This window comes from Leptodactylus fuscus, chromosome 11, assembly GCF_031893055.1.
Source record: "Leptodactylus fuscus isolate aLepFus1 chromosome 11, aLepFus1.hap2, whole genome shotgun sequence".
NCBI lineage: Eukaryota > Metazoa > Chordata > Amphibia > Anura > Leptodactylidae > Leptodactylus > Leptodactylus fuscus.
The window spans coordinates 12,396,372-12,420,258 of NC_134275.1; the positions used below are offsets into that span (position 1 = coordinate 12,396,372).

Genomic DNA, 23,887 nt, shown 5'->3' on the forward strand with positions numbered 1-23,887 from the left:
TGCAGTTGTGGCCCCTGACGTCACCGCCCTGGGGCCACATTCCTAGATGGGATATAGACAGAAGTGATCAGATTTTACTTGCTCCTTAGTCTCATCCTGTTCTTTGTAGAAGTGACAACTTGTATTTTGTTTCTAAGGAGCAAGTGGCGGTGCCATAGTCAGTGACATCCCGTGACCGCCGCCAGGGATAAGAAGCGTCAGACATGTCTCTATAGTCCATCCTACTGTCTAAGCAAGAAGGGGTTAATATGCAGCTACACCCGAATTTGCAAATTTTCTGCACCCCAGGTGGGCACAGGACCCGCAGCGAGAATTTGTGGAGCTTGTTTCCAAGGAAACCATCTTGTATTCCTTCTTCGTGTTTGGGTAGTGAGAATGTTTAATCCGTCCCTCTAGTAGCGGCACGGCGGGCGAGCTGGGTGACCTGGAGGGCGGTCAGTACAAATATGGAAGAATTCGCCATGTGACGTTACGTTCTGCGCCAATATAATGGTGAGCCGTACTGCGCTCTGGAATAGGTTGCTCTATACCTTAGATTATTTTGAGGGCAGGTCCCCGGGTCGGCCATGTTGACAACTTTTGCTTTATTAGCATGTAACCTCTGCTTAATGAGCGAGGTGTCAGTGTTGTAGGAGCGGGGCTGGTTTTGTGACTGTCTGGGGGACTGTAGATAATGGATGCCCCTGGCGCATTGTCACAGCAGAGTCAATTACTCCATCCTCGCCTCGCCGCTCGTCATCACCAGAGAAACTGCCCAGAGGGGGGAATTGTCCGACTCTACCGCACTGCCCCTGTCCTCATGTGGATTCTCCAAATACAGAATTGTTTCATGGAGTCCTTGTAGTGATGTCACTGCCGAGTGAAAACCGCCTTAAAGTGAGAAACACCACGGCCTCTGTCGTGTCCTGGTGGTCGGCACATGTCTGATGCTGCCCACTACCTGTGTCTGCGGTGTCCTGGTGGTCGGCACACGTCTGGTGCTGCCCACTACCTGTGTCTGCGGTGTCCTGGTGGTCGGCACACGTCTGGTGCTGCCCACTACCTGTGTCCATGGTGTCTGTGGTGTCCTGGTGGTCGGCACACGTCTCATGCTGCCCACTACCTGTGTCTGTGGTGTCCTGGTGGTCGGCACACGTCTGGTGCTGCCCACTACCTGTGTCCATGGTGTCTGTGGTGTCCTGGTGGTTGGCACACGTCTGGTGCTGCCCCCTACCTGTGTCTGTGGTGTCCTGGTGGTTGGCACACGTCTGGTGCTGCCCCCTACCTGTGTCTGTGGTGTCCTGGTGGTTGGCACACGTCTGGTGCTGCCCCCTACCTGTGTCTGTGGTGTCCTGGTGGTTGGCACACGTCTGGTGCTGCCCCCTACCTGTGTCTGTGGTGTCCTGGTGGTTGGCACACGCCTGGTGCTGCCCCCTACCTGTATCTGCGGTGTCCTGGTGGTCGGCACACGTCTGATGCTGCCCCCTACCTGTATCTGCGGTGTCCTGGTGGTCGGCACACGTCTGATGCTGCCCCCTACCTGTGTCTGCGGTGTCCTGGTGGTCGGCACATATCTGATGCTGCCCCCTACCTGTGTCTGCAGTGTCCCGGCGGTTGGCACACGCCTGGTGCTGCCCCCTACCTGTGTCTGCAGTGTCCCGGCGGTTGGCACACGCCTGGTGCTGCCCCCTACCTGTGTCTGCGGTGTCCTGGTGGTCGGCACACGTCTGATGCTGCCCCCTACCTGTGTCCATGGCGTCTGCCGTGTCCTGGTGTGACCCCCCTCCTGGAGTCATCATGGTTCTTGTCACTCTTATTATTTCGGGCCATTACCTCCAGATCGGGCGCCTGAGCGTGGCGAGTGATGATACACAACCTGATGGCGGCGGGCGGATCACTGTCATCCTGCGGCCGCCAATACTGTGGCTGCTAAATGTCAGCTCTCTCGATTATAGAGCGCCGTATAGGTCACAGGAGGGGGTGCAGGGGGATGGGGACCTACAGTGGGGTACATCAGGTTCTGTCCTGACAGCAGGTATAGCGCCCCCTCCTGCCCACCACGTCTGTCATAAGTGGGGCGCAGTTATTTTTGCACAGGGGTCACACAGAGCGTTAAATGACCCCCATTAACCCTTTCCGATCAGATCTTGTACTTGTCTCGCCCCGGGGTGTCAGTGACAGATGGGAGTTATTTCTGGATTTCCCCTTCCTGTCCTGGGATCAGCGTTATTCTTGGCAGCCGCCGCCGCCGCTCTCTCCTGTGCGTCTTCTATGCTTGTCTTTGTTAGGATTCTCCGTGGTGTCTCCGGCTGCGCGTTCCATATCATTCATCACCGTGGCGCTGAGGACGGACAACCGGAGAACGCTGCAGAGACCGAAAGGCTCCAGAATATTCACATGGCTGACGGTGGTGGCGGCTGTGGCTTGAAAAAACAGACTTGGGCGTAAACAGACGCAAGATAAAATCTCACTGAAATGAATGGAAATTTCAGACGAACCAGCTCGTGTCTGCAGCTAAAATCTTGTACGGACAATAGCCATGTCTTACCCCATAGCACTCGTACACGTATGGCCCATCACCAGAGGGTACTTACCTCCATAGGGGACGGCTGTCTCCTATAGCGAGCTGCACCATTCGTAGTGAACAGTCCACAGCTACACGTACATTTTACTATGATTGTGCGCGATCACAAAAGTGTCTCTGATATCGAGTGCGCGTGCACTGAGCAAGTAGTTGTAAATTGGCGCATCACCATCCATAAAGCAATAATGCACCGGCAGTAACTCTATACCCAGGAGACGCCGCCATTGCGCAATACTCTCATATACTACCCATGTGCCCTCACATACCTCCATGGTCACGTCTGTCTCGTCCAAATTCATGTACACGTGGCAGACAAGCACATATACGAGCGCCCTTATTATTACACCGCTCGCCGTCCATCGCTCTAAAGTATTAGCGGATTTTTTTTTTGTTTTTTTCTGATTTTGGAAAAGCTGGGTGACTGTCAGCATGGTCGTCCACATTAGTTGTCACCCAACTTTTTTTGATTCTTATTATTTAACATGCCCCCCTATCGCTGCTTGCAGAATAGTTGTCACCCAGCTTTCCCTGTGCTCTGCATGGCAAATGTGCCTAGATATGAATCCTGATGATCAGCGGGGCATCACTCACCTCGCCGGCCGCACTTGGAGCCGGCAGAGATGAATATTTCATGGATGTCAGGAAGCGATGTCCAGAGGAGGAGGAGACGATGGCGATGATACGAGACGCTGCGATAATTCTGATGATTTATTTATAACGACCGCGCAGATTCCACCGCAGCGGAAAGATTCCTGCACGAGATCCTAAGTGCCTGAAACACTCTGTGCTGCAGAAAACCTCCCTGAGACAGGTGAAGTTTTATATCATGTGCCTGGTGACCCCATGTATATAGCGGGCTCCCTGTATCCATCTGTAGCTGCACTTCTTCTGTCTCTTTAAGATGTAGCAGTGCCGGTAGCATTTTGGCTGAGACTCTGTGCCATCTGTTGTCTGAGTGCAGTGATGGCCGCCGCCTGTGATATCATGAAGCTGTCTTTGTTTTTTTGTAGTCAGTAGATAATTAAACCTTCATCCATATTGCCCATCATGGCTGCTGGAGTGTGCCCCTGCCTGGCCCCAGTACCCGTACCCATCTGGACCTTGCCTTGGTGCACCTGACTGTCTGCTCCCTGTGTCTCCTCCTACCCCAGCTCTGGCCCCCGTGCCTCTTCCTGCCCCCGGCTCTGGCCCCCGTGCCTCTTCTTGCCCCGGCTCTGGTCCCTGTGACTCCTCCTGCCCCCGGCTCTTGCCCCCGTGCCTCCTCCTGCCCCCGGCTCTGGCCCCTGTGCCTCCTCCTGCCCCCGGCTCTTGCCCCCGTGCCTCCTCCTGCCCCCGGCTCTGGCCCCTGTGCCTCCTCCTGCCCCAGCTCTGGCCCCCGTGCCTCTTCTTGCCCCGGCTCTGGCCCCCGTGCCTCCTCCTGCCCCCGGCTCTGGCCCCTGTGCCTCCTCCTGCCCCAGCTCTGGCCCCCGTGCCTCTTCTTGCCCCGGCTCTGGCCCCTGTGCCTCCTCCTGCCCCCGGCTCTGGCCCCCGTGCCTCCTCCTGCCCCTGGCTCTGGCCCCCGTGCCTCCTCCTGCCCCCAGCTCTTGCCCCCATGTGCCTCCTCTTGCCCCAGCTCTGGCCCCTGTGTCTCCTCCCCTTTTTCTGTCTCCGCCCACGGTCATTCTATTGTTGTGACCCTTCCTGCAATCCACTAGAAATCAATACCCATATTGGATTCCTCCTCGCTGGCCGCTGCCAAACCCCTCTCCATTCTCCTCATACGGCCGGCCGCCTCACAGCCCACGCTTAACCACATCAGTGCCAGTATATTCTAAGCTAGGATCCAATTCAGTCTTGCACAGATTAACACCCAGCTTTCCAAAGCTCCTGATTACCAAATTATCCTAGTTACATCTCAATAGAAGATTAGGTGATGAACGGGCCAATCATCCCCTGAATCTCATGATTCGTCCCCTCATGTATAATGTATGTCCCCTCCAGCTTTGGGGTCAGCCTCCCTCGGCCCTCCACGTGCGCCTCCTCTGTGGCGTCCTGCCGCGCCACTTCCTTTGAAGTCGTGTGTTATATAGATGGCCATTGTGGAGAAAGATCCTGACTGATGACTTCATCAGATGAGAGGGGGAGGGGCGAGAATATTCATCATGTTAATGGGTGGGGGGGAGATAACATTCACTTTTGGCACATGCGGATGTATCATGCTGCGTATAGTGGCCTGAAGTTGGCATGTGATGTGCGGAGCGACCTGATAATCACTGATGCATAAAGAGCTGATATTACTAATATATCTGTGTACAGAGAGACCCTAGGAGAGAAGGGGGAGTGCCCGAAATAATAATACAAGCCCCCTGGTGCTGCGTAGAAGAATAATTTCTATAAACTGCTCCAGAGCTGCACTCACTATTCTGCTGGTACAGTCACTGTGTACATACATTACATTACTTATCCTGTATTATACTCCAGAGCTGCGCTCACTATTCTGCTGGTACAGTCACTGTGTACATACATTACATTACTTATCCTGTATTATACTCCAGAGCTGCACTCACTATTCTGCTGGTGCAGTCACTGTGTACATACATTACATTACTTATCCTGTATTATACTCCAGAGCTGTGCTCACTATTCTGCTGGTGCAGTCACTGTGTACATACATAACATTACTTATCCTGTATTATACTCCAGAGCTGTGCTCACTATTCTGCTGGTGCAGTCACTGTGTACATACATTACATTACTTATCCTGTATTATACTCCAGAGCTGCGCTCACTATTCTGCTGGTACAGTCACTGTGTACATACATTACATTACTTATCCTGTATTATACTCCAGAGCTGCACTCACTATTCTGCTGGTACAGTCACTGTGTACATACATAACATTACTTATCCTGTATTATACTCCAGAGCTGCGCTCACTATTCTGCTGGTGCAGTCACTGTGTACATACATAACATTACTTATCCTGTATTATACTCCAGAGCTGCGCTCACTATTCTGCTGGTGCAGTCACTGTGTACATACATTACATTACTTATCCTGTATTATACTCCAGAGCTGCACTCACTATTCTGCTGGTGCAGTCACTGTGTACATACATTACATTACTTATCCTGTATTATACTCCAGAGCTGCGCTCACTGTTCTGCTGGTACAGTCACTGTGTACATACATTACATTACTTATCCTGTATTATACTCCAGAGCTGCGCTCACTATTCTGCTGGTACAGTCACTGTGTACATACATTACATTACTTATCCTGTATTATACTCCAGAGCTGCACTCACTATTCTGCTGGTGCAGTCACTGTGTACATACATTACATTACTTATCCTGTATTATACTCCAGAGCTGTGCTCACTATTCTGCTGGTGCAGTCACTGTGTACATACATAACATTACTTATCCTGTATTATACTCCAGAGCTGTGCTCACTATTCTGCTGGTGCAGTCACTGTGTACATACATTACATTACTTATCCTGTATTATACTCCAGAGCTGCGCTCACTATTCTGCTGGTACAGTCACTGTGTACATACATTACATTACTTATCCTGTATTATACTCCAGAGCTGCACTCACTATTCTGCTGGTACAGTCACTGTGTACATACATAACATTACTTATCCTGTATTATACTCCAGAGCTGCGCTCACTATTCTGCTGGTGCAGTCACTGTGTACATACATAACATTACTTATCCTGTATTATACTCCAGAGCTGCGCTCACTATTCTGCTGGTGCAGTCACTGTGTACATACATTACATTACTTATCCTGTATTATACTCCAGAGCTGCACTCACTATTCTGCTGGTGCAGTCACTGTGTACATACATTACATTACTTATCCTGTATTATACTCCAGAGCTGCGCTCACTGTTCTGCTGGTACAGTCACTGTGTACATACATTACATTACTTATCCTGTATTATACTCCAGAGCTGCACTCACTATTCTGCTGGTGCAGTCACTGTGTACATACATTACTTATCCTGTATTATACTCCAGAGCTGCACTCACTATTCTACTGGTGCAGTCACTGTGTACATACATTACATTACTTATCCTGTATTATACTCCAGAGCTGCACTCACTATTCTGCTGGTGCAGTCACTGTGTACATACATTACATTACTTATCCTGTATTATACTCCAGAGCTGCGCTCACTGTTCTGCTGGTACAGTCACTGTGTACATACATTACTTATCCTGTATTATACTCCAGAGCTGCGCTCACTGTTCTGCTGGTACAGTCACTGTGTACATACATTACTTATCCTGCATTATACTCCAGAGCTGCGCTCACTATTCTGCTGGTACAGTCACTGTGTACATACATTACATTACTTATCCTGTATTATACCCCAGAGCTGCGCTCACTATTCTGCTGGTACAGTCACTGTGTACATACATTACATTACTACTTCTGCTTTATTTCTGGGGTGTTTTGTACAGAAGGGGTTAATGCAGTGGAGCCCGGTGGGAGGGGCAGGCAGATGGTCAGGGCCCCATCCAGCACTCCGTAGGTGACGCTCTTGTGCTTTCTTGCAGGTGATCTCGGCGCTTTCGAAGATCTCGCACCACGTTATCGCTCAGAACAAAGGAATCCGGTAAATATGTTCCTATTATCTTCCCACATATGTAAATTAGGGTGGCTGCTACCCCGCCCACTTCTCCCCTACAGCCAATCAGCAGAGGATGGTGATTCTGCTGATGTCACTGATGGTTTAAGTGGCGGTGGATTCTTCGGCCATCGGATCTCTCACATTTTCACACTCCGCTCACACTCGGCCTCCATGTTTTTGCACCTTTTCCAGTCGCCTCGCCCTCCATTGCTCTCTGTCTCGCCCTATTTTCCGGCACCCGTCACACCTGCAATTTTTCATGGATCATGTGACTTGTTCTGTGTGTGAACTGACCTAAATACTCAGGGTCTGGGTCTCTGCTGGCTGACACCCCCTCACATAATACAGACGGTGAGGTTAACTCAACTTTACATTGACCCTGAGTGGCAGACAGCCATGTTATTGGCTCTAGTACTGTATTCATGAAACAGAAGGCGTCTGGTTGTGTCCTCGGTGCTGTCAGTGACCTCTCTGGGGGTCGTGTCCTCGGTGCTGTCAGTGACCTCTCTGGGGGTCGTGTCCTCGGGGGTGTCAGTGACCTCTCTGGGGGTCGTGTCCTCGGGGGTGTCAGTGACCTCTCTGGGGGTCGTGTTCCTGTTGCTGTCAGTGACGTTTGTGCAGTCCGTGTCCTCGGTGCTGTCAGTGACCTTTCTGGGGGTTGTGACCTCTCTGGGGGTCGTGTTCCTGTTGCTGTCAGTGACCTTTTTGCAGTCCGTGTCCTCGGTGCTGTCAGTGACCTCTCTGGGGGTCATGTTGCTGTCAGTGACCTCTGTGCAGTCCGTGTCCCCGGTGCTGTCAGTGACCTCTCTGGGGGTGGTGTCCTCGGTGCTGTCAGTGACCTCTCTGGGGGTTGTGTTCCTGTTGCTGTCAGTGACCTCTGTGCAGTCCGTGTCCTCGGTGCTGTCAGTGACCTCTCTGGGGGTCTTGTCCTCGGTGCTGTCATTGACCAATGTGCAGTCCGTGTCCCCGGTGCTGTCAGTGACCTCTGTGCAGTCCGTGTCCCCGGTGCTGTCAGTGACCTCTGTGCAGTCCGTGTCCCCGGTGCTGTCAGTGACCTCTGTGCAGTCCGTGTCCTCTGTGCCGTCAGTGACCTCTCTGGGGGTCGTGTCCCCGGTGCTGTCAGTGACCTCTCTGGGGGTCGTGTCCCCGGTGCTGTCAGTGACCTTTGTGCAGTCCGTGTCCTCGGTGCTGTCAGTGACCTCTGTGCAGTCCGTGTCCCCGGTGCTGTCAGTGACCTCTCTGGGGTCGTGTCCTCGGTGCTGTCAGTGGCCTCCCTGGGGGTCATGTCCTCGGTGCTGTCAGTGGCCTCCCTGGGGGTCATGTCCTCGGTGCTGTCAGTGACCTCTCTGGGGGTCATGTTGCTGTCAGTGACCTCTGTGCAGTCCGTGTCCTCGGTGCTGTCAGTGACCTCTGTGCAGTCCGTGTCCTCGGTGCTGTCATTGACCTCTGTGCAGTCCGTGTCCCCGGTGCTGTCAGTGACCTCTCTGGGGGTCGTGTCCCCGGTGCTGTCAGTGACCTTTGTGCAGTCCGTGTCCTCGGTGCTGTCAGTGACCTTTGTGCAGTCCGTGTCCCCGGTGCTGTCAGTGACCTTTGTGCAGTCCGTGTCCCCGGTGCTGTCAGTGACCTCTCTGGGGGTCGTGTCCCCGGTGCTGTCAGTGACCTCTATGTGGCGGCGCCGTTCATATTTCGTCCTGTCGCTTCTTCTATAATTTGTCTTTTCTTCTCCTTCCAGATCTTTCCCATCAGAAGACACAACCGAGAACGATGACGACGTCTACCGGAGCCTGGAGGAGCTCGCCGAGTAAGTATCCACTGACAGGGACCGCCCACAGCGATCACATGGAGTGGCCACTCAGGAGTCTGGGAAAGCTGGATCCTGCAGAGACAGTGATCTCAATAACCCCTGCCCCCCCTTCCAGCTGTGTGCCCACTGCTCCTGCCACGTTATGTCTTATACTCTAGTCACAGTTGATGCTGCGGTCACCTCACATCTTATAACTCTAGTCACAGTTGATGCTGCGGTCACCTCACGTCTTATACTCTAGTCACAGTTGATGCTGCGGTCACCTCACATCTTATACTCTAGTCACAGTTGATGCTGCGGTCACCTCACGTCTTATACTCTAGTCACAGTTGATGCTGCGGTCACCTCACATCTTATACTCTAGTCACAGTTGATGCTGTGGTCACTTCATGTCTTATACTCTAGTCACAGTTGATGCTGCGGTCACCTCACATCTTATACTCTAGTCACAGTTGATGCTACGGTCACTATTCTGCTATTTGCAGTCTGTACGTGTGAATATTCGCTTATCCTCCAGTCACATCCAGAGCTGCTGTAATTGTGGGCGCCCCGTCTCTTCCTGCGGCTGTCATGTCAGGTTGTGCTTGTCGGCGCCGCTTCCTCCCGCTCGCACAGATTTATTCCGGCCGCGGTTTTCTAACATGTTTTGCCCTCCGGCCGGTGCGGTTCTCGGCTTCCGAGTTGCTGCCTGAGGCAGAAAGTAGCAGCCGGCTGAGCTGCGCCGACAACCTGCGCAGAGACTGAAGCGCACGCTCCACCGGCCGCCAGGAGGGAAATGTCACGAGCTGTTAACCCTTTCACACCCGCAGCTCTGTAGGTTATCAACGGATCACAACGGCGAATAGGGGTGAGGGAAAACTGTAGCAAACCGGGAACGCTTTTGACGTGTGAATGTCAGGGTCATCACAGGGTTAATTGTATGAAACCGCAATTAGAGAGTTCCCGCACTAGAATGGCGCCATACAGCAGCACAGTGCGGCATGTTATATGTATTCACGTAAATGTCATGTGACCTGTGGCCGTGCGGTCTCCCAGGATGGTAGTTGGGCAGATGGCGGCCACATAGGAGCAGACGATGGTGGCGAGCGGGATGGCAGTCATCACATTTATCTGATGCTGCCATATTGTCACCACTGTGCAGGAGCCGGAGCTCAGCCCATGGTGTCATTGTGCCAATCCCTCCCCCATCCAGGTATTGGGACAGTTCACCACTATCCCGGGTGGGAAGCGCAGTGGGGGAGGGTGACTGTGCAGAGTGTCGTGGCTTCGGCTGTTTAGTATATATGTAATGATGGTTCTGTAGCTGCGCTTGCTGGAACTCATAACTGTCACCCAAAATATCTCACCCGCTGCTCCTGGCCCCAACCAAAAGTGTCAGCGCTGCGGCGGGACTTATAATTATCACCCTCCCCCCCCCAATTTACAGGCCTTGTGTGTAAGGGTTAATGGTGAGATTACTGTAGGTGACTGGAGATGCAGAGGTTACTGGTGGGGTGACTGGTGATACAGGGGTGACTGAGGGTGCAGGGGTTACTGATGGGGTGACTGAGGGTGCAGGGCTTACTGATGGGGTGACTGAGGGTGCAGGGGTTACTGGTGGGGTGACTGAGGGTGCAGGGGTTACTGATGGGGTGACTGAGGCTGCAGGGGTAACTGGTGGGGTGACTGAGGGTGCAGGGGTTACTGATGGGGTGACTGAGGCTCCAGGGGTTACTGGTGGGGTGACTGAGGGTGCAGGGGTAACTGGTGGGGTGACTGAGGGTGCAGGGGTTACTGGTGGGGTGACTGAGGGTGCAGGGGTTACTGGTGGGGTGACTGAGGGTGCAGGGGTTACTGGTGGGGTGACTGGTGGTGCAGGGGTTACTGTTGGGGTGACTGAGGAGGCAGGGGTTACTGGTAGGGTGACTGAGGGTGCAGGGGTAACTGGTGGGGTGACTGAGGGTGCAGGGGTTACTGGTGGGGTGACTGGTGGTACCCGGGTTACTGATGGGGTGACTGGTGGTACCCGGGTTACTGATGGGGTGACTGGTGGTACCCGGGTTACTGATGGGGTGACTGGTGGTACCCGGGTTACTGATGGGGTGACTGGTGGTACCCGGGTTACTGATGGGGTGACTGAGGGTGCAGGGGTTATTAGTGATGTTTTCTTTCTTGTTTTGCAGTGAACATGATTTGGGGGAGAATGATACGTACGATGTTCCGTGTGAGGAGGACGACATTTACGAAGACATCATCAAAGTGGAGAATCAGCAACCGATGGTGAGTCCTGAGGTGTACACCGCCACCGCCCTGTGCTGCCACCACCATGTCCATGTCTGACACTGAGCCTGTCTAGCTTCGATAAAGTGCATCTCAACCCAACCCAACACCCTGGCACTCTGATTGTGTTGGGACTACAACTCCCAGCATGTCCTCCCTGTACATGTAGAGATTGTGTAACATGAATGTTCTTCTGTTTCCTCGTCTCCCCCATGCGGCAGATTCGGTACATGCAGGTAAGGGCGGCCGATGCTGTTGTGTAGTGTTGTCTGTCTTCGTGCTGTCAGGGGGGAGGGGTTATTCTGTTATGGGGTGATGACATTAACGGCGAGGCGTCCGACCAACCCCTTACCATCGCTTACCATGCTTCATGCATAGGGCGCCCCCACCCTGACCGCAGGAGCCTGGTGACATTAACCAGACTGACACATTGTACCAAACCCTCAGCTGTGCCATCAGGACAGATTACTAGATCCTCTCGATGTGCAGTACCGGGCAGCGGCTGCAGGGCAGCGCTCACCTCACCTTTGTCTTCTTCCTCCAGAAGATGGGAATGACTGAAGACGACAAAAGACATTGCTGCCTGGTGGAGATACGCGACACCGAGGACCGCTACTACCACACGCTGGAGGACATCCAACTGGTCAGTGCCCCACATTCTGTCACCCAGCTTTCCCACTGCCTTAAATGGTAACTGAGCTGCCAGTCAGGAGTCCGGGAAAGTTGGGTGAGAATTGGACTACACAGTCATGTGACACAATAAATAACACCAGGTGTTGTGACCTCTGCCCTGACCTTGTGCTGCTGACCTGTGACCTCTGCCCTGACCTTGTGTTGCTGATCTGTGACCTCTGCCCTGGCTTTGTGCTGCTGACCTGTGACCTCTGCCCTGACCTTGTGCTGCTGACCTGTGACCTCTGTCCTGACCTTGTGCTTGGTGACCTCTGCTCTGACCTTGTGTTGCTGACCTGTGACCTCTGCCCTGACTGCCTTCTCTTTCAGAATTACATGTTGCCCCTGAAGCAGATCCTGCCGCCCGCCGAGACCACCGTCATCTTCATAAACCTGGAGGTGAGCGCTGGCACCTCATGCCCAATATGGCTTCCGCCACTGCTGTCCATTGCGGGTAACGGCTGCCATGTTACTGTACCTATAGATTCTGAGCCCTGTGGTAACCGGACACACCATTGTCTGAGTCGCGGTCATGTGACCTCACCTCACCGTCTTCTCCGCTCCACAGGAACTTATAAAGGTTCATTTCAACTTCCTGCGAACCATTAAGCAGTCAATCATGTCTGGAGGGAGCAACATCGGCCAAGTCTTCCTGGACTACAAGGAGAAGTGAGTGTCACCCCCTGCTGGTCATAGGCCGGAATGCACCCAGACAGGGGAGGTGGTACTGTGCGCTGTCCTCATATACAGGACAAGAGAAGTGGTACTGTGCACTGTCGATATATACAGAACAAGAGAAGTAGTACTGTGCACTGTCCATATATAGAGCATGAGAAGTGGTACTGTGCACTGTCCATATATACAGGACAAGAGTAGTGGTACTGTGCACTGTCCATGTATACAGGACAAGAGAAGTGGTACTGTGCACTGTCCTTATATACAGGAGAAGAGAAGTGGTACTGTGCACTGTCCATATATACAGGACAAGAGTAGTGGTACTGTGCACTGTCCATGTATACAGGACAAGAGAAGTGGTACTGTGCACTGTCCATATATAGAGCATGAGAAGTGGTACTGTGCACTGTCCATATATACAGGACAAGAGTAGTGGTACTGTGCACTGTCCATGTATACAGGACAAGAGAAGTGGTACTGTGCACTGTCCATATATAGAGCATGAGAAGTGGTACTGTGCACTGTCCATATATACAGGACAAGAGTAGTGGTACTGTGCACTGTCCATGTATACAGGACAAGAGAAGTGGTACTGTGCACTGTCCTTATATACAGGAGAAGAGAAGTGGTACTGTGCACTGTCATTATATACAGGACAAGAGAAGTGGTACTGTGCACTGTCCTTATATACAGGAGAAGAGAAGTGGTACTGTGCACTGTCCATATATACAGGAGAAGAGAAGTGGTACTGTGCACTGTCCTTATATACAGGAGAAGAGAAGTGGTACTGTGCACTGTCATTATATACAGGACAAGAGAAGTGGTACTGTGCACTGTCCTTATATACAGGACAAGAGAAGTAGTACTGTGCACTGTCCATATATATATATATATATATATATATATATATATATATAAGAGTAGTGGTACTGTGCACTGTCCATATATACAGGAGAAGAGCAGTTGTACTGTGCACTGTCCATGTATACAGGACAAGAGAAGTGGTACTGTGCACTGTCATTATATACAGAATAAGAGAAGTAGTACTGTGCGGTGTCCATATATACAGGAGAAGAGAAGTAGCACTGTGCACTGTCCATATATACAGGAGAAGAGAAGTAGCACTGTGCACTGTCCATATATACAGGAGAAGAGAAGTAGCACTGTGCACTGTCCATATATACAGGAGAAGAGAAGTAGTACTGTGCGGTGTCCATATATACAGATGTTTGGCCATGTATTGTAGCTTTGCGTCTTGTGCCATCTAGTGGTGGATAGTGGAATGTCACCATTGGCCTCATCTAGTGTCTGTTCTCAGTGCTCTGCCACATATCAGACAAACTGCACATGAAGTTCCAGGATGTTCTAGAGCAGATTCACAGCCGCGTGTCCTTAAGGTCCAGGATGTGGTGAGTAGAGAGTTAAGTGCACCCTTGGATCCGGTGTACTGATAAATGGAGCACTAACATCCCTTGTTACTCTATGTTCACACTTGCAATTGGGTTACCTGCAGACCAGACTATAATAGGGTCTGCCAGGATGGAGTCCAAGCACTGGTGTGAACCAAGCCTTATAGACCTTTACTGCATGGCATGTGCTGCCTTGTGGTGTTCCTGACAGTAACTGCAAGCCGTGCACAATATGCACTGCACAGTACCACTTCTCTCTCTATATACGGACACTGCACAGTACCACTTCCCTCTCTATACAGACACTGCACAGTACCACTTCCCTCTCTATACTGACACCGCACAGTACCACTTCCCTCTCTATACTGACACCGCACAGTACCACTTCCCTCTATACAGACACTGCACAGTACCACTTCTCTCTCTATATACGGACACTGCACAGTACCACTTCCCTCTCTATACAGACACTGCACAGTACCACTTCCCTCTCTATACTGACACCGCACAGTACCACTTCCCTCTCTATACTGACACCGCACAGTACCACTTCCCTCTCTATATACGGACACTGCACAGTACCACTTCCCCTCTATACAGACACTGCACAGTACCACTTCCCCTCTCTATACGGACACTGCACAGTACCTCTTCCCTCTCTATACAGACACTGCACAGTACCACTTCCCTCTCTATACAGACACTGCACAGTACCACTTCCCTCTATATACGGACACTGCACAGTACCACTTCCCTCTATATACGGACACTGCACAGTACCACTTCCCTCTCTATACAGACACTGCACAGTACCACTTCCCTCTATATACGGACACTGCACAGTACCACTTCTGGGTGGTTCAGGATTTGCAGTATTAACCCTGTGTCTCCCTCAGGCTGCTGATCTACGGCGAGTACTGCAGCCACATTGAATACTCGCAGAAGACGCTGGACCAGCTGATCGCCACCCGGGATGAAGTCCGGTTAAAGATAGAGGTGGGCACCGGCTCTGCTGGGGGTTGTAGTACTAGAGCCTAGCGCACCCCTCCCCCCCCCAGTTCTAGCCTTCTGTCGTCTCTTACAGGAATGTTCCATGAAGGTTCAGGACGGGAAGTTCAAGCTGCAGGACCTGCTGGTGATTCCTATGCAGAGAGTCCTGAAGTATCACCTGCTGCTAAAGGTGCGTGTGGGGGCGGAATCCCCCAGTATGGGGTACACATCTCTGCTCCCCCATATGTATGTGGATTAGAGGGATGGTTGCCAGGTCATGCTGAGACTTGTATTTGTGTCATGTTACACTACAACCTGCTCCAACAGCACAAATTTGTACACAGGAATTGCTGAGCCACACGGCGGACTGCCCGGAGCGACACACCCTGAAGGAGGCGCTAGAGGCTATGCAGGTAGGAACGTCCTACACGCTGCAATACACAACCCTCCACCCGCTGCTCGCTGCTAGCCTTAAAGGGCCGGTGTCCAGCCTCCTCATTGACTCTTGATCATTAGTCAGGGCTTCCACTGGTTCAGTCGTTTAACCTCTTTAATGGCAGTCAATAATATAATTGAGGTGTGACCCTAAAATTCCATGGCACACCCCCTGGCCTCATGAAGTCCCTCCCTCCTGCCATCTTTGTACCACTGTCTCAGGTCATGCAGCTATTTATACTACAGTTGGTTGCAGGATCTGCGATGTTTCTGATCACTGAGTCTGCAGGGGCTGCGGCACACTGTGTATAGGGCTGGTCAGTGAGTGTACAGGGGCTGCGGCGCACTGTGTATAGGGCTGGTCAGTGAGTGTACAGGGGCTGCGGCGCACTGTGTATAGGGCTGGTCAGTGAGTCTACAGGGGCTGCGGTGCACTGTGTAAAGGGCTGGTCAGTGAGTCTACAGGGGCTGTGGTGCGCTGTGTAAAGGGCTGGTCAGTGAGTCTACAGGGGCTGTGGTGCGCTGTGTACGGCTGGTCAGTGAGTCTACAGGGGCTGCGGCGCACTGTGTATAGGGCTGGTCAGCGAGTGTACAGGGGCTGCGGCACACTGTGTATAGGGCTGGTCAGTGAGTCCACAGGGGCTGCGGTGCGCTGTGTAGGGCTGGTCAGTGAGTGTACAGGGGCTGCAGCACACTGTGTATAGGGCTGGTCAGTGAGTCCACAGGGGCTGTGGTGCGCTGTGTAGGGCTGGTCAGTGAGTCTACAGGGGCTGCGGTGCACTGTGTAAAGGGCTGGTCAGTGAGTCTACAGGGGCTGTGGTGCGCTGTGTACGGCTGGTCAGTGAGTCTACAGGGGCTGCGGCGCACTGTGTATAGGGCTGGTCAGCGAGTGTACAGGGGCTGCGGCACACTGTGTATAGGGCTGGTCAGTGAGTCCACAGGGGCTACGGTGCGCTGTGTAGGGCTGGTCAGTGAGTGTACAGGGGCTGCAGCACACTGTGTATAGGGCTGGTCAGTGAGTCCACAGGGGCTGTGGTGCGCTGTGTAGGGCTGGTCAGTGAGTCTACAGGGGCTGCGATGCGCTGTGTAGGGCTGGTCAGTGAGTGTACAGGGGCTGCAGCACACTGTGTATAGGGCTGGTCAGTGAGTCCACAGGGGCTGCGGTGCGCTGTGTAGGGCTGGTCAGTGAGTATACAGGGGCTGCAGTGTGCTGTGTATAGGGCTGGTCAGTGAGTGTACAGGGGCTGCGATGTGCTGTGTAGGGCTGGTCAGTGAGTATACAGGGGCTGCAGTGTGCTGTGTATAGGGCTGGTCAGTGAGTGTACAGGGGCTGCGATGCGCTGTGTAGGGCTGGTCAGTGAGTGTACAGGGGCTGCAGCACACTGTGTATAGGGCTGGTCAGTGAGTCCACAGGGGCTGCGGTGCGCTGTGTAGGGCTGGTCAGTGAGTCTACAGGGGCTGCGATGCGCTGTGTAGGGCTGGTCAGTGAGTGTACAGGGGCTGCAGCACACTGTGTATAGGGCTGGTCAGTGAGTATACAGGGGCTGCAGTGTGCTGTGTATAGGGCTGGTCAGTGAGTCTACAGGGGCTGTGGTGCGCTGTGTACGGCTGGTCAGTGAATCTACATGGGCTGCGATGCGCTGTGTAGGGCTGGTCAGTGAGTCTACAGGGGCTGCGGCGCACTGTGTATAGGGCTGGTCAGCGAGTGTACAGGGGCTGCAGCACACTGTGTATAGGGCTGGTCAGTGAGACTACAGGGGCTGCGGCGCACTGTGTATAGGGCTGGTCAGCGAGTGTACAGGGGCTGCGGCGCACTGTGTATAGGGCTGGTCAGTGAGACTACAGGGGCTGCGGCGCACTTTGTATAGGGCTGGTCAGTGAGACTACAGGGGCTGTGGTGCACTGTGTATAGGGCTGGTCAGTGAGTCTACAAGGGCTGTGGTGCGCTGTGTATAGGGATGGGCAGTGAGTCTACAGGGGCTGCGGCACACTGTGTATAGGGCTGGTCAGCGAGTGTACAGGGGCTGCGGCGCACTGTGTATAGGGCTGGTCAGTGAGACTACAGGGGCTGCGGCGCACTGTGTATAGGGCTGGTCAGTGAGACTACAGGGGCTGCGGCGCACTGTATATAGGGCTGGTCAGCGAGTGTACAGGGGCTGCGGCACACTGTGTATAGGGCTGGTCAGTGAGATTACAGGGGCTGCGGCGCACTGTGTATAGGGCTGGTCAGTGAGTCTACAAGGGCTGTGGTGCGCTGTGTATAGGGCTGGTCAGCGAGTGTATAGGGCTGGTCAGCGAGTGTACAGGGGCTGCGGCGCACTGTGTATAGGGCTGGTCAGTGAGACTACAGGGGCTGCGGCGCACTGTGTATAGGGCTGGTCAGTGAGTCTACAAGGGCTGTGGTGCGCTGTGTATAGGGATGGGCAGTGAGTCTAGAGGGGCTGCGGCGCACTGTGTATAGGGCTGGTCAGCGAGTGTACAGGGGCTGCGGCGCACTGTATAGGGCTGGACAGCGAGTGTACAGGGGCTGCGGCGCACTGTGTATAGGGCTGGTCAGTGAGACTACAGGGGCTGCGGCGCACTGTTTATAGGGCTGGTCAGTGAGTCTACAAGGGCTGTGGTGCGCTGTGTATAGGGCTGGTCAGTGAGTCTACAGGGGCTGCGGCGCACTGTGTATAGGGCTGGTCAGCGAGTGTACAGGGGCTGCAGCGCACTGTGTATAGGGCTGGTCAGCGAGTGTACAGGGGCTGCAGCGCACTGTGTATAGGGATGGGCAGTGAGTCTACAGGGGCTGCGGCGCACTGTGTATAGGGCTGGTCAGCGAGTGTACAGGGGCTGCGGCGCACTGTGTATAGGGCTGGTCAGCGAGTGTACAGGGGCTGCGGCGCACTGTGTATAGGGCTGGTCAGTGAGTCTACAGGGGCTGCGGCGCACTGTATATAGGGCTGGTCAGCGAGTGTACAGGGGCTGCGGTGCACTGTGTATTGGGCTGGTCAGCGAGTGTACAGGGGCTGCGGCGCACTGTGTATAGGGCTGGTCAGCGAGTGTACAGGGGCTGCGGCGCACTGTGTATAGGGCTGGTCAGTGAGACTACAGGGGCTTTGATGCGCTGTGTATAGGGCTGGTCAGTGAGTCTACAGGGGCTGGGGTACGCTGTGTATAGGGCTGGTCAGTGTAGGGACTGCAGCAGGGTCATGACAGTTCTGGGCGTTGTTGTCATGTTCCCTAGCACAGTGAGTGGCCGATAATCCTTCTGTTGGACAGCCGCGCTCCCCTCCTCCGCACATTCCTGCACAGCTGGATCTCCCATCACCCCCTCCGCTGACCTCTGACCCCGTTTCCCAATTTCTCCTTAGGATTTGGCCATGTACATTAATGAGGTGAAAAGGGACAAAGAGACGCTGAAGAAGATCAGTGATTTCCAGAACTCCATCGAAAACCTGGTGAGTGATCCTTGTCATGTGACACCCATAAAGGCTCCCCTACAGGTCAGAGGTCACGGGGTTCTCGTCTCTCATTATAGCAAGTGAATCTGGAAGAGTTCGGGCGACCAAAGATCGATGGTGAACTAAAGGTCCGATCGATAGTAAATCAGGCAAAGCAGGACAGGTAAGTGACAGCCGCCCCACGTACACTGATGATGTCACTGCCACGCCCCCTGCATCTACTGATGATGTCATTACTGCCCCCTCCCCCACAGATATCTCTTCCTGTTTGATAAAGTCGTCATCGTGTGTAAGCGGAAAGGAGATAACTTTGAGCTGAAGGAGATTATAGAGCTGCTATATCACAAGATGTCTGACGACCCCACCTACAATAAGGACATCAAGAAGGTGAGGACATTATAGAGGGAGGAGGGGCTGGAGCTGTGTATACGGGTATATACCGCACGGAGATTAGCCCGCTCTCTGCTGTCTCTTCACCTTGTTTTCTTGTGTTTTACACTCACTTTCTCTGGTTCTTTCACGCTGGCCCTAGTCACATGGCAAGATGGTAAGACGTGGATATGGGCATGTCTGCTGCGGGCGTGTGTAAGAGCGTGTGGCTGCTGCGGGCGGGCGAGCGTGCGTAAATGGATGTGTATGTCTGCTGCAGGTGGGTATGTAGTTGTATGTTGCTGCGGGTGGGCGTGGATGGCGGTGTGTATGTAGGTGTGTGTACTGCAGGTGTCTATGTAGGTGTATGTCTGCTGCGGGCGGGCGTGGATGGCGGTGTGTATGTAGGTGTATGTCTGCTGCGGGTGGGCGTGGATGGCGGTGTGTATGTAGGTGTATGTCTGCTGCGGGCGTGCGTGGATGGCGGTGTGTATGTAGGTGTATGTCTGCTGCGGGTGGGCGTGGATGGCGGTGTGTATGTAGGTGTATGTCTGCTGCGGGTGGGCGTGGATGGCGGTGTGTATGTAGGTGTATGTCTGCTGCGGGTGGGCGTGGATGGCGGTGTGTATGTAGGTGTATGTCTGCTGCGGGCGTGCGTGGATGGCGGTGTGTATGTAGGTGTATGTCTGCTGCGGGTGGGCGTGGATGGCGGTGTGTATGTAGGTGTATGTCTGCTGCGGGTGGGCGTGGATGGCGGTGTGTATGTAGGTGTATGTCTGCTGCGGGTGGGCGTGGATGGCGGTGTGTATGTAGGTGTATGTCTGCTGCGGGTGTGCGTGGATGGCGGTGTGTATGTAGGTGTATGTCTGCTGCGGGTGGGCGTGGATGGCGGTGTGTATGTAGGTGTGTGTGTCTATGTAGGTGTATGTCTGCTGCGGGTGGGCGTGGATGGCGGTGTGTATGTAGGTGTATGTCTGCTGCGGGCGGGTGTGGATGGCGGTGTGTATGTAGGTGTATGTCTGCTGCGGGTGGGCGTGGATGGCGGTGTGTATGTAGGTGTGTGTGTCTATGTAGGTGTATGTCTGCTGCGGGCGGGCGTGGATGGCGGTGTGTATGTAGGTGTATGTCTGCTGCGGGTGGGCGTGGATAGCGGTGTGTATGTAGGTGTGTGTGTCTATGTAGGTGTATGTCTGCTGCGGGCGGGCGTGGATGGCGGTGTGTATGTAGGTGTGTGTACTGCAGATGTCTATGTAGGTGTATGTCTGCTGCGGGCGGGCATGGATGGCGGTGTGTATGTAGGTGTATGTCTGCTGCGGGTGGGCGTGGATGGCGGTGTGTATGTAGGTGTATGTCTGCTGCGGGTGTGCGTGGATGGCGGTGTGTATGTAGGTGTATGTCTGCTGCGGGTGGGCGTGGATGGCGGTGTGTATGTAGGTGTGTGTGTCTATGTAGGTGTATGTCTGCTGCGGGCGGGCGTGGATGGCGGTGTGTATGTAGGTGTGTGTACTGCAGATGTCTATGTAGGTGTATGTCTGCTGCGGGCGGGCGTGGATGGCGGTGTGTATGTAGGTGTATGTCTGCTGCGGGTGGGCGTGGATGGCGGTGTGTATGTAGGTGTATGTCTGCTGCGGGTGTGCGTGGATGGCGGTGTGTATGTAGGTGTATGTCTGCTGCGGGTGGGCGTGGATGGCGGTGTGTATGTAGGTGTGTGTGTCTATGTAGGTGTATGTCTGCTGCGGGCGGGCGTGGATGGCGGTGTGTATGTAGGTGTGTGTACTGCAGGTGTGTATGTAGGTGTATGTCTGCTGCGGGTGGGCGTGGATGGCGGTGTGTATGTAGGTGTATGTCTGCTGCGGGTGGGCGTGGATGGCGGTGTGTATGTAGGTGTGTGTGTCTATGTAGGTGTATGTCTGCTGCGGGCGGGCGTGGATGGCGGTGTGTATGTAGGTGTGTGTACTGCAGGTGTGTATGTAGGTGTATGTCTGCTGCGGGCGGGTGTGGATGGCGGTGTGTATGTAGGTGTATGTCTGCTGCGGGTGGGCGTGGATGGCGGTGTGTATGTAGGTGTGTGTGTCTATGTAGGTGTATGTCTGCTGCGGGTGGGCGTGGATGGCGGTGTGTATGTAGGTGTGTGTGTCTATGTAGGTGTATGTCTGCTGCGGGCGGGCGTGGATGGCGGTGTGTATGTAGGTGTGTGTACTGCAGATGTCTATGAGGTGTATGTCTGCTGCGGGCGGGCGTGGATGGCGGTGTGTATGTAGGTGTATGTCTGCTGCGGGTGGGCGTGGATGGCGGTGTGTATGTAGGTGTATGTCTGCTGCGGGTGTGCGTGGATGGCGGTGTGTATGTAGGTGTATGTCTGCTGCGGGTGGGCGTGGATGGCGGTGTGTATGTAGGTGTGTGTGTCTATGTAGGTTTATGTCTGCTGCGGGCGGGCGTGGATGGCGGTGTGTATGTAGGTGTGTGTACTGCAGGTGTCTATGTAGGTGTATGTCTGCTGCGGGCGGGCGTGGATGGCGGTGTGTATGTAGGTGTATGTCTGCTGCGGGTGGGCGTGGATGGCGGTGTGTATGTAGGTGTATGTCTGCTGCGGGCGGGTGTGGATGGCGGTGTGTATGTAGGTGTATGTCTGCTGCGGGTGGGCGTGGATGGCGGTGTGTATGTAGGTGTGTGTGTCTATGTAGGTGTATGTCTGCTGCGGGTGGGCGTGGATGGCGGTGTGTATGTAGGTGTATGTCTGCTGCGGGCGGGTGTGGATGGCGGTGTGTATGTAGGTGTATGTCTGCTGCGGGCGGGTGTGGATGGCGGTGTGTATGTAGGTGTATGTCTGCTGCGGGTGGGTGTGGATGGCGGTGTGTATGTAGGTGTGTGTGTCTATGTAGGTGTATGTCTGCTGCGGGTGGGCGTGGATGGCGGTGTGTATGTAGGTGTGTGTGTCTATGTAGGTGTATGTCTGCTGCGGGCGGGCGTGGATGGCGGTGTGTATGTAGGTGTGTGTACTGCAGATGTCTATGTAGGTGTATGTCTGCTGCGGGCGGGCGTGGATGGCGGTGTGTATGTAGGTGTATGTCTGCTGCGGGTGGGCGTGGATGGCGGTGTGTATGTAGGTGTATGTCTGCTGCGGGCGTGCGTGGATGGCGGTTGTGCCCTCGGTGGTTGACCCTCTCTCCTCTCCGCAGTGGTCGTACGGCTTCTACCTGATCCACCTCCAGGGTAAGCAGGGATTCCAGTTCTTCTGTAAGACGGAGGAGATGAAGAGGAAGTGGATGGAGCAGTTTGAGATGGCGATGTAGGTAGCGGCAGATGCCGTCAGTGTTGTCATGGTGGCGCTGCTTCTCACTGGGTCATCATGGGCGCCGCTCATCTCCTCCTGTTTTTTTCTCAGCTCAAACATCAAACCGGACAAGGCCACGGCGAATCACCACAACTTCCAGATGTTCACGTTTGACAGGACCACGAGCTGTAAAGCCTGCAAGATGTTCCTAAGGTGAGTGGTGGGCGGAGCTCTGCTGTCATGGCGGCCGCCATACTACCTCTGCGCTGACGCTCCGCTCTCTTCCTCCAGGGGAACCTTTTATCAGGGATATTACTGCACCAAGTGCGGCGTTGGGGTCCACAAGGAGTGCCTGGAGAAGATCGCCCCCTGCAGGATGGGTCAGTGCCCCCCCAACACCCCCCTCGCCCCGCACCCCCCTTCTCTAGCAATAATGGTGGTTTTCTCTTTTTCTTTCAGGTCCTGCAGATGAAGTGGTAAGCGCCCCGAAATGTAGTGGTGAGGGTGTCGAGTCAGGGCACAGCTGCTGCAGAACTTCACTGGTATAATAGTGGGCAAGGAGGCGGGGCATGTCACCTGTGGTGGGAGGAGTCTAATAGCTTACCATGGCAACCCCAGAGCAAGCAAGATATGTCTCCCTTCTGCCGCCATCACGTGGACAGGATGCTGGGGGTTGTATTGGGCACAAGATGGCGCTGACATTTGTGTTTTTCTCTTGCAGGATCCGCTCACCACGGTATCAGGTGAGAAAACTCGGAATGTGGGCGAGGACACAAATGGCGGGTCACATGGTACATGACGGGTCACATGACAGATGAGCATAGGCGGAGGGTTTGTTAGTGTGTGCGGGCTCCATGTCTCCAGTCACTGACCACAGGCAGCAATGGGGCGCGCAGAGTCATCGGTACTCGCTAATTGGCCTGAGCTCTGCTGCGCTGCATTCTGGGAGATGTAGTGTTCACGGCAGCCAGGGAGACAGCTCAGTCCTTTACAGCTTTAGCTGTGACTAGAGCAGACACAGACAAGAGAAAGGGTTACGGGTGTGGAGCTGCTGTATAGGCCCCGCCCCCACCCTATGGTCATATACAGGCTCCGCCCTAAAGGTGACTATAGTATACATATACCCAGACGGCCAAGGAGGCTCCGCCCCCACCTGTCACCATATTGTTCATAATCTCTCGACCCCAGGGCCCAAGATGATGGCCATCCAGAATTACTATGGAAACCCCGCGCCGCCCGGGAAGCCGGTCCTGACCTTCCAAACAGGAGAGGTGATCGAACTGCTGCGGGGTGACCCCGATTCCCAGTGGTGGGAGGTAAGTGACCCCCATATTACTAGGACGCCGGCAGCGATGTGTCAGGTGA

General features: G+C 53.9%; 1 protein-coding gene across 3 annotated transcripts in view; it reads left to right on the forward strand.

Moving 5' to 3' along the window:
* VAV2 (vav guanine nucleotide exchange factor 2) overlaps positions 1-23,887 on the forward strand; it is a 54,791-nt gene that overhangs the window by 26,922 nt on the left and 3,982 nt on the right. For 2 of the 3 annotated variants that reach the window (XM_075260706.1, XM_075260707.1), the window contains exons 3-20: positions 7,116-7,174; positions 8,922-8,990; positions 11,156-11,252; positions 11,797-11,895; positions 12,255-12,323; positions 12,493-12,593; positions 14,905-15,004; positions 15,093-15,188; positions 15,343-15,411; positions 18,790-18,876; positions 18,957-19,042; positions 19,134-19,266; positions 22,428-22,537; positions 22,634-22,735; positions 22,814-22,902; positions 22,982-22,998; positions 23,244-23,265; positions 23,711-23,838. In XM_075260706.1, coding sequence (XP_075116807.1) covers positions 7,116-7,174; positions 8,922-8,990; positions 11,156-11,252; positions 11,797-11,895; positions 12,255-12,323; positions 12,493-12,593; positions 14,905-15,004; positions 15,093-15,188; positions 15,343-15,411; positions 18,790-18,876; positions 18,957-19,042; positions 19,134-19,266; positions 22,428-22,537; positions 22,634-22,735; positions 22,814-22,902; positions 22,982-22,998; positions 23,244-23,265; positions 23,711-23,838 — 1,533 coding nt within the window. Of the gene's footprint in view, positions 1-7,115; positions 7,175-8,921; positions 8,991-11,155; positions 11,253-11,473; positions 11,489-11,796; positions 11,896-12,254; positions 12,324-12,492; positions 12,594-14,904; positions 15,005-15,092; positions 15,189-15,342; positions 15,412-18,789; positions 18,877-18,956; positions 19,043-19,133; positions 19,267-19,411; positions 19,427-22,427; positions 22,538-22,633; positions 22,736-22,813; positions 22,903-22,981; positions 22,999-23,243; positions 23,266-23,710; positions 23,839-23,887 lie in introns of all 3 variants that reach the window. The other variant, XM_075260705.1, reaches the window with a different exon arrangement.